Source organism: Pithys albifrons, chromosome 7, assembly GCF_047495875.1.
Source record: "Pithys albifrons albifrons isolate INPA30051 chromosome 7, PitAlb_v1, whole genome shotgun sequence".
Lineage (NCBI taxonomy): Eukaryota > Metazoa > Chordata > Aves > Passeriformes > Thamnophilidae > Pithys > Pithys albifrons.
The window spans coordinates 51413701-51431177 of NC_092464.1; the positions used below are offsets into that span (position 1 = coordinate 51413701).

Here is a 17477-nt window from a genome sequence, read left to right on the forward strand (position 1 = left end):
TTTTGTAAGAAAGTAATGATGGAGGGAAAAAAACCCCAACCTTTCTTTGATTAATTCCAGGTGGATGTTGTTTTCTCTTCTTTTTTGGCCAATAACTTCTACATATCAAATAGATGTATTTTAAAGTGCTGGGATTTGGTGCAATGATGAGCCAACTAGCAAGAGACCACCCTTTATAGATAATACAATAGTAGAACAAATTGAGTTTCCAGACCCTAATCCTCTAAGAAAAGCTGAAACCAGAGGGGGAAACTTCCACAGCGTTACTCAGTTGGTTCACTCTGTTTGATTGCTGGTCAGTACATAAACCCAATTTTAGAGGTGATGGGATTTCTATCTAAAATAAGCTGTTTACAGTGTTCTCTGGGCTATTACTGTTCGAATGGTAGTTTCTAAAGTTCTTGAAAGGTGTCTACATTAAAGCAGCATTCAAAAGGTGGCAGGATTGTTTTGTACTCTCTCTGAAATGGAATGTGATTTGATCTGCATCAGGCTGATTTATATGAAGTAATTTTGTTGTTTTGCTTTTGAGCGTTTTATGAACTCACAAAGAGATTATTGACCCTTCTTAAAAAGTTTGTGATGAGAAGATAGAGCAATAATCATCCTATGGTTAGTAATAATGGGTATATATTCTCTCTAGGAGATGAAATTGTTCTTTTATATATATGTAGGCATAAGCAAAGCTTAAAAGCAAGGTGGGGGTAGGTGGTGTGTGCATGTCAGGACTTTTGAGGAGTTCCCTTGCAGTGTAATGTTGCAGAATATAACAGCTGTAGGAAGGGGACAGGGTGTTGGGGGTTAACCCCAGAGAGCTGCCAAGCCCCACACAGCCACTCACTCACACCCCACAGTGGAATGGGGAAATAAAGAGTGAGGATGAGGAAGCTTGTGGGTTGAAACAAAGACACTTTAACAGGTAAAGCAAAAGCACAAACAAAGCAAAACAAGAATTAAATCACCACTTGCAATGGACAAGTAGATGCTCAGCCAGCCCAGGAAAGCAGGGCTCCAGCACATGTGGCAGTGCCTTGGGAAGACAAATGCCATCACTCTGAACATCCTCCCTTCCTCCTTCCCACACCATGTGATGCCATATGGTCTGAGTCCTGTGGGACACCCCTTTGGTCAGCTGGCCCAGCTATGTTCCCTCCCAGTCACCTTGCTCGGGAGGCAGTGTTGGAAGCTGCAAAGGCCTTGAGGCTGTGCAAGCCCTGCCCAGCAACAGCTAAAACATCCCTGTGTTATCAGCACTGGTTCAGCACAAATCCCAAACACAGCCCCGTACCAGCTACTGCCCAGAAAATTAACTCCACCCCAGACAAAACCAGCAGACAGGTTCAGAACCACCAGGGATACTCAGCAAAGAGCAACCACTCAGGAATAATCTGATTAATTTCTTTTATTTGTCAGTGATTTATGCACTTCTATTAAAAAACAGGGGTAAATTACTAACTCTTTCTTGATAACATGGATTACTTTCAGGACCACACCTTTATTGTCCATGAGAAATGAGTATGTTCTGGAAGGGAAGCATAATTTGAGCAGAACAGGGTATTTTTTGTACCTTGGCCAAAGGCTCTCGGGCTTGCCCTGTGTGATACAGAACTGTGTGGCAGTTCTGCAGTGGGGCAGAGGTCTGTCTGCCCTACTGCTCTACTCAGGATAACTAGAGGGAATGAAAAGCAGGGAGAAGGGGATTACCATGTTAGCACAGCCAGTAGTTTCTGTGGTCTGGACAAGCATTTCTGCATTGCTGCTCTTTGGGGTTCGCTTTCAGTATAAGAAGTCAGTATATATGCTCAGAGACTGGCCACAGATTCCCAAAGACAAGAGCTGAAAGGTCCTTAATGTCATTCTGGCTTAGATGCAGAGATAGTCATGCTGGCATTGAACTTAATGATCATTTGATTTAAACATGTCGTTTGGGAGCCAAACTGGATGTCCTGTACAGTCAGCACTCAGGCAGGCACCTGATGCAGGTTTCATACCTTTCTCTGCTCAGATCTAAATGGCTTACTCAGCATAGACATACCCAAAGGCAGGCAGTGGGATTTGGTGTGCAGTGAGGCCAAAAGCTGGGAGAAGTACCAAAGTGCATTTGCAATGGGTCCTGGTATGAGCTGCCTTTGGCACGGGCCACCCAACTAAGCCACTGAAACGTATACTCAGTTGCCTCCATGAGAAAGAGTGGAGAAAGAATCCTCACTAGGAGACAGCTCAGAAAAAGGTCTCCTGTTGTAAGCTCTGAATTACCCTCAAGGGCGTCTATTTCCCTTTACCAGCTCTAGAGACAGTGAGGGCTTTGTAACTTCGGTGCCTGAAAGGAGGTGCTGGTGTTCCCCAGACAGACAGGAGGAAGGCAGGAGTGTGGCTGCAGTGTGGGCTAACTGTGTTACCACACGGGCTGTTTTCATGGTCAGGATATGAGCTGGAGAGGAGCATTATTGCAAGCCTTACTCTTCTAGACTAATGTAAGTTGTATCAGAATAGTTGTGACACTATTTTGTAGAACTAAAAAGAACACTAGTCAAAAAGGCTGCGCATTTCGAAGCTCATCCGTGTAGATTAAAGGCTCATCTCTCATGCAGTGACTTATATATGCCCATCATCTCCTCTCCTGGATCTTCTGCACAGCAGGGCTGCTGTATGAGCTTCATGAGATGCAGGAAAGATGACAGAAATACATGTGTTTTGATTTGCCTAGTCTCCTCTCTTCTGTTCCTGATCTAGAATTTAGTGGGTTTATGGTATGCTGTATGTCATGTGTCTGATTTAAAATAATTATTTCAATAGTCATTCTCGTGATTCCACTTTTTTATGTTTCAGCACTCCTGTGTTTATATATTAGAGTTAGTTCTTTCTTTGATTACCTCAACAATGCTTTGCTTCTGTAAATAAAACTCAAGACCTTTAATTTTCTTTATGCTTGGTGAGATTAATCTCTATATATCCTTTTTTTAACTTGTGTTCTGCTTGGGTAATGAGAACATTCCAAAGTGTATATATTGCATATCTCTTGTTTTTTCTCTGATATAGCCTATCACCTATATTAGATGGTCTCCCATAGTAGGCTATTATTTGTTCATTAAAGTTTATAGAGCAATCCTGTATTTGTGCATTTACTCTTGCATATTTCTTTCTTACATTCCTTTTTTTCTCAGTTTTCCTTTTATGCCTGTTATCTTCTGTAATTTGACTTTAAGGAGGTTTTTGATACAGGTTTGGCAAATATGCTCCACGTACAACATTGTCATGGCATTCCTTTCTCTTTAGTGCTACATTTTTGCTCTGTACTACTGTAATTTGGTTCTTTGTCCATCTTTTTTTGCTTTTAAGTTCCTGAATTGATAGTTCATGCTTGACTTTAACATTCCTTACACCGATGTCAGCAAAGACCAGGCCTCCAGCTTTACTGGGCTTTTCCAAACTTCTACCTCCTTTTCGAGGTCAAGGGTAGCCCAAGAAGAATTTATTTATGCACGTTTTTCCCATTGCTTTTGTTGCTACACATCCCATGCAGGGCATTTATAGAGAATAGACAGTAAGCACTAGATATTCATCTCAGCTCTGTGAGAAGACTCTTAACCAGAGTTGCCCTTAAAATATTATCTGTAGAGTTACCCTGGGAAAGGCTCCACCCCCAGTTTTGGCTCTGACTAAAAAGGTATCACATGTGATATTTACTACAAGAGTGTGAATAGACAGAAAACCAGAAGGAATGTTGGGATGCATTAGGGATTTCCCCACGACTGCAGGGGCAAGATGCATAATTGATTGATCTTGCAAAAAGTGTCTAGAACATTAATGGTAAAATTTTCTAAATAATGTATTTGTTGTCAGATCACAACTCCAGAGCCAAGACAAGGCTTCCATTTATTCAGGGTGCTGAGATACTCTGAGCCAACAAAGTTGAGCCAATTAATTTATGAAGAGCAGCAAATCCTGACATACACAGTATGCTCTCCTGGAGTTACTGTTTCCTTGTGTAAAGCCAGGGTTCAGTTTGTGGTTATTTTTACTATTTATGTGCAAAAGACCTACATTTTGTGAGCAACTTTGTGAGTGATTTGGATGTTCATTCATTTCTGTACCACAGAGGAATTTTTGGGGCTCCATTAGTATTACCTGGATGTATTTTATGGCAGTGGTTAAACTGCTGAACTTATATAAATACTATGTAAATACATAAATCACTGGTACTGTGTAGTGAACAGAAAGATAGAACCTATATGCAGATTTACCCTGAAATAAGAAAATTTGGTTTAGCTTTGATCTTGGCTTAGTTGGGTGCATGTGCATTTGTAATTCAGTGTCAATGGACTTCCAGGTGTTTATCTAATGAGAAAACAAAGGTGAAAGAAAGGGAGTTTTATTATTTATTTTATTTTTCAGACAGGAAGTGAAAGGAATGAAAATACATCGAAGGATTGGACCTCATGTGAGGTTTACAGGTATCTACCCAGAGACCCTAATCACAAGATTTCCTTCCTCCTCAAACATAATTATTACTCTTTCCATCACATATACTTTGGAAAGTTTTTCTTGTTTCCACATGAAATACTAATTTTCTAACCCTGAACTTTCCTTTTAAGCAAAATCAATGAAAAGCTATTGTTGCTTTTACAGATGCCAGAGAGAATTATTACCATCATAGGCAGCAATAAAAGATATATTTTCACCCTCGGTAGATTGAATTACTAAGAAATAACCTTATAATTACTGTATAAAACACCCTGTTTTAACACTGGTTTTAATATCCATAAAGTTTCTGATTTATTTTTCCCAAGCCAGCACCAATGCACTAAATTCTGCCTTGGTCCAAACTGGTGCAATTACACTGACCTCTGTGAGACTCCACCTGTTGCACTGATGGCTCTTAAGAGGCACTTTGTTTTTGGATGAATAGTAGGAACAAAGAGAGACATCTGGTTTCACAGACACTGATTTAAATAAGCAGCGTGATTTTCTTAAAATGAAAGGGAAAATGTGGGAGTTCTAGCAGTATATCAGATAAATCTGCATTAATTTAGGTCTTTGTCAGACCAGTGGGGAAAAGAAGCCTTGTGATATCGCCGAGTGTGGGATTCACCCATGGGAATGCCAGGAAAACCTTGAGTTACAGTGACCTTGGCATATAGACCCTTGTCCCTCCCTTTCTGAAAGTATATGGGGAGTCCTGTGGGGAGAGGCTGGGGGTGTTTAGCCTGGAGAAGAGGAGGCTCAGAGGTGACCTCAGCACTGTCTAGAACTACCTGAAGGGAAGTTCTGGCCAGGTGGGGGTTGGTCTCTTCTCCCAGGCACTCAGCAACAGGACAAGGGGGCACGGGCTCAAGCTCTGCCAGGGGAGTTTTAAGTTGGATATCAGGAAGAAGTTCTTTGCAGAGAGAGTGCTCAGGCATTGGAATGGGCTGCCCAGAGAGGGGGTGGATTCCCCATCCCTGGAGGTTTTTAAACTGAAATTGGCCGTGGCACTGAGTGCCATGATCTGGTAAAGGGACTGGAGTTGGACCAAGGGTTGGACTTGATGATCTTGGAGGTCTTTTCCAACCCAATCAATTCTATAATTCTATGATTCTATAATTCTTGGTTCAGGTGTCTGAGCAACCTGCAGTGCTCAGCAGGCTCATGGTCCTCAGGAGGAAGGAAGGAAATTCCCCTTTAGCAGGCTCAGGTTTCTTTCTCACAGCTACAACCAAAGCACCGGTTCCTCAACCCCTACAAAAGGAATAATTTCTGGTTTAGTTCAGGCTGTTGATCTTGTTTTTCTCCTCTGACTGGCTGTGATCACCAGGTCCTTTGCAGGCCAGAGCCCTGTCTGTCCCTCTGAGATGACAGGAGGAGGGTTGGTCCCTGCCTGCCGATTGCCACTGGTGAAAGGCGACACAATTCAACATAGAATAACTGCACACTCATTGTGTGTTCACTTAATTCAGACTTAAACCCAGGCCATTCCTTTCCTGCTCTTCCTTCTTCTGGCGTGGTTTTCAACATGTGAGTGCCTTCCAAGACATTTCCTTTCCAAGGGGATATATTTAGCTTTAAGTTTGGAAAGCACACAGCACATGCCTCATGTTTTAGAAGCAGCATTTGCCCTGCTGCCTGTGCAGGTACTAAGGGTGTGATAGGCAGTGAAAGAGCCCCTGGGCGGGTCCATCCAGTTTTCTGACACATTGGAGGGGCATTAGAACAACAGCATTGTCTGAATAGGTGCCTGCCAGAACATTTCTGCCCCCTGACTTGCCCCTTTTAGTGACACAATGACCAGCAGCACCCACTGGTACAGGAACTGCAGAGAGGTCTGCACACCTCACCCTTTCCAAAGGTGGTGTGGGCTAATAGGAAGGGAAATAGATATGTTCCTCCCAACGCCAAATGGATGAGATTAAGAAAAGGCATGTAAGAATGACTTTTTTAAAGTCAAATACTTCCACTCAATTTATAAAACACCCATCTGCAAGGATGATCCATTTTGCGTTCCCTTTCAAGAAACCATTTTATCTGAAATAAATATTTCTGGTGACCTAAAATTTATTTATATTCCATTTTTTTCCACTCGAGGTCTGCCTGAACTGTGTTTTGTTATTGTTTGTGGTTTTTTGTTTGGTTGGTTGGTTTTGTTTTGTTTTATTTTTCTTAAGGAGATGAGAAGGATGTTTCAGGGAAATTTTTCAGGCTGCAAACGGAAAAATCCATTCGTTTCACAGCTGTAGGTGTAAATGTTTTGGCTTCTAACTTCAAGGAATATCTTCTCTAGTTTACAGGGGCATAAATGCCAAAAAAAAATAGGACAAAATGCACAGGCCCTTTGGTGAGATTGCTTGATTTAAATAAAATATAAGAGCAATTAACTAATTTTAGTATTTCAAATGAGCGACCCATTCCCTTCTTCTCCCTCCTTATTGCAGATTTGAAGCCCATAAGAAACTGAAGGGACTGATTCTGACAATAGTTTCTGTATTTTAACCAATTGCAGCTCTGCTGACATCATTAAAATTAGATCAGATTTATATTCTGGTGAAGTGAAATCAGAATCAGACCAAGAACCTGGAACTTAATGTTATTTTTAGCACAAAAAACCCACCAACCATCCCTTGTTTTGTAAAGCACAAGAATTGCTACAGGGCCCATAAATATTTTGTGAATCCAGTCAACAGATAAAAGTAGAAAATACTTAGAACATGAAGAAATTCATCTGTCTGTCTATTGACAGTGCCTTATGGAAGAACAAGAGCCTAGGTACAATAAAGCAATAATGAATTTAATGAAAAAGCTACAGACATTGGGGTTGTAAGCTGAGCTGCAGGTGGAAGATAGTACATATTTTCACTCATATGGCAGAATTCCTTGGCTGAATGTCTATGAGTAGATTTCCATTGATAATAAATATGGAGGAAATTATTTATTGTAAATGGTAATTAGTTTCCTCAGGCTATGCATTCACCCAGTAGCAGATATTGAGTAATAACCCAGGCTTTATTTCTGACATTCTGCTTCCACACACACACACAAAAAAAAAAAAGGGGGGGGTGACAGGAGCTAAACTTTACCATGTCCTTTGTTTAAAACACAATATCTCCACAGGGAGAAATTAATATTTCCATGTGATCTTGTGTATAATGGTCAGTATAAGGTCACACCCTGACTTTATCTGTGAAACAGAAAAATCAAATGCACAAGAACACAGGAACACAAACCCTCAGATTTATCCAGGGCTGTGTTAGGATTGCATGCAGCCTAACTAAGAAGTCCTTGCAGGATTTCAGCACCAGATTTTAACAAATTTGGAATTGATCCTTGCAGCAAAAAGAAAAAAAAAATCACACAGTTTATACTTGCAGTCATCACTCACATTCAGCTGAGAGTTCTTCTGTTACCTGGAGCAATATGGAGCTCTGCTTTTGTTATAAGAGGATCTCAGTTTCATATCCCTCTTGCCATCAATTTATAGTGCCTGGCACGGTGACAATTGCAAAGGCCTCAGAAACAACACATTCCCAGCCTATATGGTTTTAATTGTATTTTCAAGTTTCATTTGCTGTTGGCAACTTGACGTTATTTTGATTTTGCTGAGGTGAAATATGTGAGTTTCAAATACAGCTTTGAAATTGATTGGGAATTAATATGGACAGTGGATTCAGATTAGGAGTTAATATGGACAGTGGATTCAGATTAGGAGTTAATATGGACAAGAGATTTGCTGCTTTCACAGCTGGGTGTGAACTCCCATAAGGAAACCTCTTGTGATTGGATTCAGAGTGACATGAGCAAAGGGGCTGAAAGGGGAGAAAAGATCAGAGAAAAGGAGCAAAAAAGGTGAAACAGAAATAGGGTCTATCACTGGGAAAAAAAATTTATACCCATCCCAAAAAGTAAAACCCAGGGAGGAATCACAAGAAAGGTGGGACATGGATGGGTTATGAAAACAGGAATAACAAACCCAACCAACAACAATCAAAAAAAACCCCAAAACCAAAAAAACAAGCCAAAAAAATTTAAAATTAAAAAAGAGAAAACAGGAGAACAAGGTCCCTCATGTTCACAGCCCACCACTGCACACTCTGAACTGTGTGAAAGGAATAAAACAGTGTCCTAAGGAAAAGGTTAACAGTATCCTGCTTAGGGGTCCCCAAAATCCTTTTTGCATACTCTTTCCTTTCACAGACTTTGACTCAGCTTGCTTGTTTCTGTGGATATCATTCACCTCTTACATTGATTTTATTGGAAATGTGGCTTTGACTTCAAGGTTTTCAAATTCAATGTTTCCTTCAACTTTATTCACACTTCTCAAACGTCAGTTTATATGCTGACATATCAGCAAAACTCGAATGTTGATTCAAAATCAGGTTCTCAACTGATTTGATATTCCCTGGAAAACAAAGAGAACTTCTCAAACCCATGGTATCATTAGGCTGTTTATGTCATTTCGACTTTGGGGTGAACTGATGTAACCACAGAGATGAAATCCTTGCAGCTTCCCAGGTACCTGTATGCAGAGCCAGATTTGGATTTTGGACTGCCCTGCAGCTCTGACAGCAATCTGTCCTCTGCCTTCAGGAGCATCTGCATTATTCTTCAACCTTGTATGACATCAGTGCATTTGGTAAGGTCCAGTTTGGAGCTGAGATCAGTGAAAAGAAAAATATTCCACATAGTTCCAGTTTTAGATCTGGTCTTGTTCACTGATCTCTTGTTCATTGAAGTCAAGGAGACTTCAGTGTAATAAGCACTTTGCTTACATGAAAGCAGACCTATTTAGTGATGCTATTACATTACAAATTAAATAGAAGTATCCTGATGTATTTTCAGGATATTTTCAGAGCAGCAGAAGTAGAATTTTTAAAGAAACCTTATATATATTCTCAATTAGTAATGTGTCCCTAACTATTGAGTAGGATTTATTTCTCAAAGGGCAAAAGAGGTCTGTACCTAAAAGTTTGGTTTTTAAAATGAATATTTGAATAAACAGTTCCAGGCTTGTACACTAAGATGGCATATTCTCCTGGAAAAGAAAACTTGCAGAAATATTTTCTCCAATACTCAACATGAAGCATCGTATTAACACGGTGTGACCTCACATTGCATTTTTAACATTTGTATAAGCAAATGGTCATATTTGCATGTGCACATGCCAGTCACAGATTCAAATGAAAGGCAAATAAATGTTTTAGATTGAGGAGATTAATTTGATGTGTCTCACAGTTGACACACTTTCCACAGAGGCTGGATCACTGAGACCCCAGTGCTGGGCTCTTATCCGAGAAGACAGATGGCAATTTCCTTTGGATAAGAGTTCATTTTTTTAGCAGCAAGGGAGCCCTGAAGTAACCATTTTTCTTGTGGGGAAAGCATCTTTCAGAAGCCAGATAAATCATTCTAAAATAGACAAACACAGGAACCAAGGAACTAATCAACACAAAATGAGCTGAGTTGCAGCCCTGTTCAGAAAGTTGAGAAGATGCTCTTTGCTTTCATTCTTGGGAACTACTTCAGAAAGTCAGAGAATTCAGATCATTGTTTTTTTTATTCCTTTTTTATGAGTACCAGTACAATTTATGGTTATTAGAGATGCAAAATTTCATGAAGTCAGATGTTGTTTGTTTACGGTATGTTTATATAATGTATAAAATAAACAGTTTCAGATATTTTAAAGACTACATAAACATAAAAGCAACTTACCAGACAAAATTAAGATGCCTCTGTTTAACTAAAATTTGGGTCAGTGTGTGTCAGCTTAAATGGATCTGGAGCATTTCAAACTTGTAAGTTATAAATGTGGACAGCCAGGAACCTACAGGACAAGAGTCTGTGGGCAGTCTGTAACTACAGAGCAGCTGCTAAAGGAGACGGTCAGCTACATTTTATAGTTATTTATATTTAAATATATTAAATATATTTAATATATTCACTCATCTTTTTGGTAAAAATGTAAGATAACCTCAGACATGCTGACACCTTTGATTTATTTTATCTCATGGGATTAGACCTAAGGAGGATCCCTTTCTTCTAGTTTCCTTTTCTCTCTGTTCTATCTGCCACTAACAGAGCAGAAGTGAAATGGCTGGTGTGGTTTCCACTCAACCTTTGCTTGTGCCCTAATATGTTTTTCATTTTTCATATCTGCAGTGTCTTTGGCCAAGGGCCGTGGGAATGATGTCACAGAATCACAGACTCACAGACTATTCTGAGTTGGAAGGGACCCACAAGGATCATTGAGTCCAACTCTTAAGTCAATGGCCCATACAGGGGATTGAACCCATGACCTTGGCATTATTGCAACCAAGTTTAACCAACTGAGTTTAGATTGCTAGTGTAGTTTTTCAGCCTGGTTCCAATTTGACCAGCAGCACCTTGTTTACAAAGATGTGAGAAATTTTGTGCATCCTCCCCTGCCCTTGTACATCCTCCCCTGCCCTCGTGCATCCTCCCCTGCCCTTCTGCATCCTTCTCTGCCCTTCTGCATCCTCCCCTGCCCCTGAGCATCCTCCCCTGCCCCTGTGCATCCTCCCCTGCCCTTGTACATCCTCCTCTGCCCCTGTGCATCCTCCCCTGCCCTTGTACATCCTCCTCTGCCTCTGTGCATTCTCCCCTGCCCTTGTGCATCCCCCACTCCATGTCATCTCAAGGCTCCCATGAACCACCCCAGGTCGTGTCGCGTCTCATCGAGCCAAGTCACGTCACATCAGCGATGCTGCTGTCAGTGCTCCCTTCTGATAGGAAATTCAGCCCAGATTTAGACAGCAGAGAGCTCAGCCACAATAAATGTATATAATGAGCAGAATAAGTATCTGTGAGAACCAGATATTTTAAGTGTCTCTGTCAAGTCGCTGCTGCTTTTGTCCCTGTCTCTGTGCTGTGTCCTGCACATACACTTCTGATGTTTGTGCATATCCATGTTTAGCAGCCTGGTGGGAACTCCAACCATCTACAAATACAAACCTGTGCAGTTGTGAAATAACCAGGCATTGCTGAATGGGTCTGGAGATAGAATTACATTGTGTAGTTTGTAGGTTGATCATATCACAGCAGTGCACAAAAACCAAGCGTTGACAGGTTTAATTTTTTTTTCCTAATTTGGGATTTGCCTGCTGGGCATGTTTGCAAAGAGTTATGCATGATTAGACTCTGTGACAGCCATTTTATTAGACATTTTACCCTGATGGTCATTTATGAATGTTAAATGTTGTAATTAACCTATTACATAAACAAAAAGGGAGAGAGGGGAAGGTCAACATAAAAAAAAAAATCTAACAGATAAGTGACACACACAGGGTTTCCAAAATATGTTCTCATAGCATCTCTTTGGGTGAAATGGACTTCTTTTGTTTTATGTTACTGATGTATCCTCTCTTGGCTTTCTTGGGATCTGCATGTTCACATGGTTTTTGAAAATTTGACTTATTTTTACTTAAGACCCTAAAAGTAAATTAAATTGACAGAGCTCAGGCAACAACCATTGCAAAATTTGGCCACAAAATTCTATATGAGTGCTAAGAGGTGATCTTCTTTTTGGTTATTACAAACATTAATTTGGTCCTCATTGCTGGGATAGCTGGGTGCTTTCATAGGATTAAGGGGAAACAATCTTTCCAGTGTCATTTTTTAAAATTCCTTCAGGGACGGGGAGATTTAATGTAAGTTCAGGGAACTATCAACTAGTGCAAGATATACATGGAAACTGAAAACAGTTGAGAATATAAGCATTAATACTGTGTAAAAAATTTGACGAGTTACCTGGGACTTCCAGGGAAACTGCCCTTTTCTCTCAATTCCTCCATGTTTAGAACCCAAGTAGATGAGTATCTGGGTGGGAATTCTCTGCTTCTCTGCCATCATCTTGATTAAAAATTCCTACAAAAGCAAATGCCATGCTGATAGAATATTCCATTTCTGTGACCAATTTTCACTTATTATGGCAAACAAAAAATGTCATGTGTTTCTGATTGAGAGCCATTGCTGAATTCTTTCTGACTTTTAGAGGTATTTCTGTTTTCCCTTGAAAAGGTTTAGGCAGACAATCTCAGTAGCTCACCTACAGTGTGATGCTTCCTACAAAAAGATTGCCAGAGAAGAGGAGACTGAGGATCTCTTGGTCTCTGTTTAAATATACTACTTTTCTACACTAATCTGATCCCTAGAAACTATCCAGAAATACGATTTCTTTAACATTCTGCCTGGAAAACACCAATACTCTTTTGTAAAATGAAGCTGTGCTTGCTCTTTCTCCCAACATGTCCTTTCATCCAGACACACCTTCACTCCTCCCCAGGCCCTCTAGAAAACACACAAGATCTGTGTCCTGGCACTGGATAAAGTGACTTCACCTTTCAGGTTACAGGCCCATTGTTTCATATGGTGCTCTGGCTTCCTGAAATTTAGCTTTTCATCAGTAAAACTGTTTGGCTTTTTCTTTATATTTCTTGAATGAGTGTTATTGTAATGAGTAAAACTGGCCCTTTGCTTTCCAGACCAGGAGGGTGAAAGTTCAGTAAGATATGCCCTTTACAGGAAAAATAAAATTACTGTGTAGGTTATCAAATAGTGTCACATGGCACAGCTTTAGGATCTTGTGAGCAGTGCCTATTTCAAGCCCCATCATTTCCCAGGTTAGTTTTGTTTGTGTGAGTTCTATTTCCTGCACTGGAATATCTTCTGCTTTTACTGAGTCACTGCAGCACAATTTTCATGTGCTTTACCTTAAAAGTTCAGCTTTGAGAATGCAGAAAAATGTCCTAAACCTACTCAGTTCTTAGAACATTCTTTCTTACAAAGTTTGCTTCCTCATGTAATCTTGTCATTAGCAGAGGCATCCTTAAGAGAACTGTCACTTTAAACCAAGATCACTAATACCTGGAATTATGGCAGGTGTTTTGAGTGGGAGCAGGAATTGGGGCACTGGAATTCACAGCTCCCAACGTTTCTGCCTTTAAAATCAAATCATTATTTGAGTGTAGAAGCAAAATGGGAAGAGCCCTTTGTGGCATTTTTCAGAATATATTTCTAATATTTCCAGTAAGTATTCTTAGGGATCCAACCTGTACTGAGAAATAGCATAAGCCTCTCAAGTCAGAGATCTTATTTTTAAAATAAAAGGAAGATTCGATGTGTTACCCTGGTGTCCAGACCTAGTGAAATGAGATGCATTTCTCCATCCCTGGGTTTTCTGTGGTGTAAAAGGGGTCAATTTAACAGAGCACAACTCGACGTCAACAGCTCCCCAAAGCAGTCAAAGAAAATGCATCTTCTCCTTTTTAATCAGACTTATGAATAGATAGGGATGGTTTTATATGCACTTGGAAGTCTCTTACCCTGTGACTTGGCCCATTCACTGTGCTTTTTCCTGGAACATGGCACTATGCAGGGTACCTATGCATATCACAGCCTCTGCCATCATTTTTAATAAGTAGCTTATCTCTGGGATGCAACTAAAAGCAATCCTGAGTGTCTCCAGGGTTTGTTGTAATTAAATTTTATTGTTGTATTTTAAAATGTACATTTTTTGAAAACTGGAGCAAGAAAAATGGAAAAGAGATTCTGGAAGATGATAGTCTGATTTTTAGAAGGTTTTAACTCTTTGTGGTTTCCAGCTTCACAATGTTATTTATGTTCCCCAAGTAACTGTTCCAGTGCCTGCAGCTGGTCTGGGCTCCCTCCCTGTGCTCTCCATGGATTGTTTGCTGTCTGCACTGGGGGACTTGGTCACTGTGCTCTCCCCACAGCCCCTCGGGGCTGCCAGCAGGCACTCTGTGCAGTGTCCCCCCTCTTTGTGTTCAATTCCTGCTTGGTTCTCTTGCCATAGGATGCTGCAGAACTGCTTTTAGAGATTCTTGTAACAATTTTTTCAAAATCAAAGTACTTCCTCCAAACAATGTCATCTTTTCCATCTGGCATCGCTACTAATCTTTATTTACTTTACAATTTCTAGAGGGATTGGATGTGCTCAAGGCACCCCTTTAAGCAACACTTTATATCAAGGTTCCATTTATAAATACTTCATGAAGGGCTAATGAATGATTAATAGATGTTTTAATGTATGACCAATCAATTGTGGATTTTGCAATGTCCAACAGACAAGTAGGTTTCTTATAAGCATAGATTATAACCATATCTGACATCTTCTATTGATGAGCTTCTAAACATCTATAGCATACACACCACTCATATCTGTAACATGCTTAAAACATCTACTAATCACTGATTAATTTTTCATAGCCTATTTTGAAGCAGAGCCTCTCTGTGAAGTGCATCCCTTACTGGTGTCTGTTGCTCTCCATTTCCATAGAATTGATAATTTGCTCATCATCTGAGGGCTTAAAACTCCTACTAATATCAGCTCAAACCTTAAGCTTTGCTGAGCTCCAGTATTTTCCAAGACTCTTTTCCCCCTCAAACTCGTGGCTGCTGTTTTCTGCTAATGTGCATTTTGCAAGTTCTACTGTAATGCAGTGATTTTTAGGAGGCAAACCCACTTTAAACTATATTTTCAGCCTCTTGAATTCAGTTTGATTGTTCTCGATACAGCTGTCCTAATGATGATGGTTCCTAACATTTACTTTTTTCTTACTGTCATCCCTGTGTGCTTGGTTCAGTTTCTTATTCCCAGAAAAGGACAAGAAAATAGAAACTTCACAATAATCCAGTGGAAAAGCTGTATCCCAGAGGACTTTGGATTCTGGCAGAAGAACACACATTTTGTATGTTTGCTAAACACAAATGTTGATGGGGGTGTTGGCCTGTTGGGTTCCCATGAAGGTGAAAGCCATGATTGTGCTTTCTGTGGAGCACTCAGGTAGAACTGACTAAAACAGGCAGTGCAACCCATTTCCTGAAAATTTATGAGCCTTAAGTTAATCATTCACTGCTACGAAGCAGTAAGTTGCTTAGTATCATATTTTGCAAATTAATTTTGAATTTTTAGTTGATTTCTACCAAACTTAATCACAAGGTTGAGTCTTCTGCTGTGATTTATCCAGATGTTGAGAACAATTCTTGAGAACAGTTGTTGGGAACAATTCTTCAATGGTAAAAATGAATTTGCATTTTTTTTCTTGTTTCTGGGGTCATTAGTAAATTAGTTTCTATTCTGAATATCCCCAAGTAAATATTGCACTCCCATTCCAATCAAATGTTAATGTTTACAGCAATATTTGTCTGCTACACCTGTGGCATTAGCACATTGAACCTAAAGAAACACATCAAGCATAATTCGATTAGGGAAAAAAAAAAAAGAAGAAAAACATAAGGTTCAAAAAGAGAATTTTATTATTCAACATTAACATGGAATTTCCTCTACCTTTTTTAAAACTATTCATTGTCAAAGCCCCAGGAATAAGATCCTCTCGGAACTACTCAAGCTCTGGGAGCAGTCAGTGTTTGATGCAATCCCTTTCCCAGTCCCCTATCTCTGTGTCCATGGTGGGGTTTCCCATGCTCTCTCTCATTCCCTCTTTTCCAGCTGGTGAATTGCCCTTTCTCTGTGTCCATGGTGGGGTTCCCATGCTCTCTCTGTTTCCCTATTTTCCAGCTGGTGAACCCCCGCCCCATTTTCCCCCATTCCCCTGTTTCTGTGTCCATGGTGGGGTTTCCCATGGTCTTTTCTTTCCCTCTTTTCCAGTTGGTGAACCCCCGCTCCATTCCCCTGTCTCTGTGTCCATGATGGGGTTTCCATGCTCTCTCTTTCCCTCTTTTCCAGCTGGTGAATCCGCCCCTGGCCAGCCAAGCCGCCGCCGCTGCCGCCGCCGCCATGGGCTCCCTGGCCAGCTCACAGGCCTTTGGCAGTGCCCTCTCCAGCCTTCAGGGTGTCACGGGGCAGCTCGTCACTAATGCCCAGGGACAGGTGAGTGCAAGGCAAGCCCCAGGGAATCCTGATGCCTGGCTGGGCTTAGGGCATGAGGGAGTTCCATGTGCGTATTGGGGATAAATAAATATTGACTGGCCAGACGAGGTAAGAAATGGCAAATCAGAGAACCAGGAGGAAGTCAGGAACTGTCAGACAGTGTTTTCAGCCTGGAAAGGACTCGGGGTTTGTTTTATTTCAATGCAACCCTTTGAAAAGATCACAGTAGTGCAATGCTGTGGTGTTTGGAAAGTCCAGATCCCTGTAATTCTTAGACATCCCACTGTCCTCTTCCACTCACACATGCCTGGTAACAGGCAACTGTGTTAAAGTGGTGCTGGGCTACACTTTGGTGCATTTCTGTAGCATTTCTGTATTACTTCATTTATAAAAAGATATTAAATGTTTTAAGTAAAGGAACACAAAATATAATGAAGTATCTGGGATGGATTTAGCTGGGTGGCTTTCTCATTTGCTTATTACCTTGTGTTAAGCAATGTGCAATGAATCTGCCAGCCTGGAAATGCAAATTTGGGAGAGTTTTTTGGTTTAAAGAAAATTTTCCAAACAGGAAACTTGAACGATGTTGAAGTGCCAGTGCCTCTAAGAGGCAGATTGTGCATTATCTGCATTTTGGAACTGTTTAGTTGTTCAAACGATTTCAGTTTTAGTCTTTATATGATGCAGAAAGATATGCATCTGACTCCATATATATATATATATAATTCCTTTGATGCAGCATGCTTAAGTGACCACTGTCATTCTTTATTGCATTTACTAGGACTAAAATTAACACAATGACTTGCTTCATTGCAACAAATCTGTCAATATAACTTATGACTGTACCCAGTAACTGAGTAATTTGAATGTCATTATTCTAAATGCTACAAATTGGGCATACAGTGATATCCACAGTGTTTATGTGGATGTTAGGCCCTGGAAAATATTTACTGAAATGATGCAGCTTGGATGATGTGTGGATCCAAAGTTTAGTTTCTACTCTTATTGTTTACTAGGGGGGAGAAAAAAATGAAGAGCAGCTTTTTTTCCTGGTAATTTGCTGTTACCATGTTAGTTAATTGGGACAGTTGAGGTGATGTTTTTTATTTTGGCCCATTAAAAAATAGAAGCCAACAATTTA

The 17477-nt window shown here is 40.4% G+C and overlaps 1 protein-coding gene across 1 annotated transcript in view; it reads left to right on the forward strand.

Moving 5' to 3' along the window:
- Positions 1-17477, forward strand: part of POU6F2 (POU class 6 homeobox 2) — a 295043-nt gene that overhangs the window by 228380 nt on the left and 49186 nt on the right. Inside the window, exon 6 of the mRNA XM_071560682.1 lies at positions 16193-16336. Within this exon, the coding sequence (XP_071416783.1) occupies positions 16193-16336 (144 nt within the window). The remainder of the gene's footprint in view (positions 1-16192; positions 16337-17477) is intronic.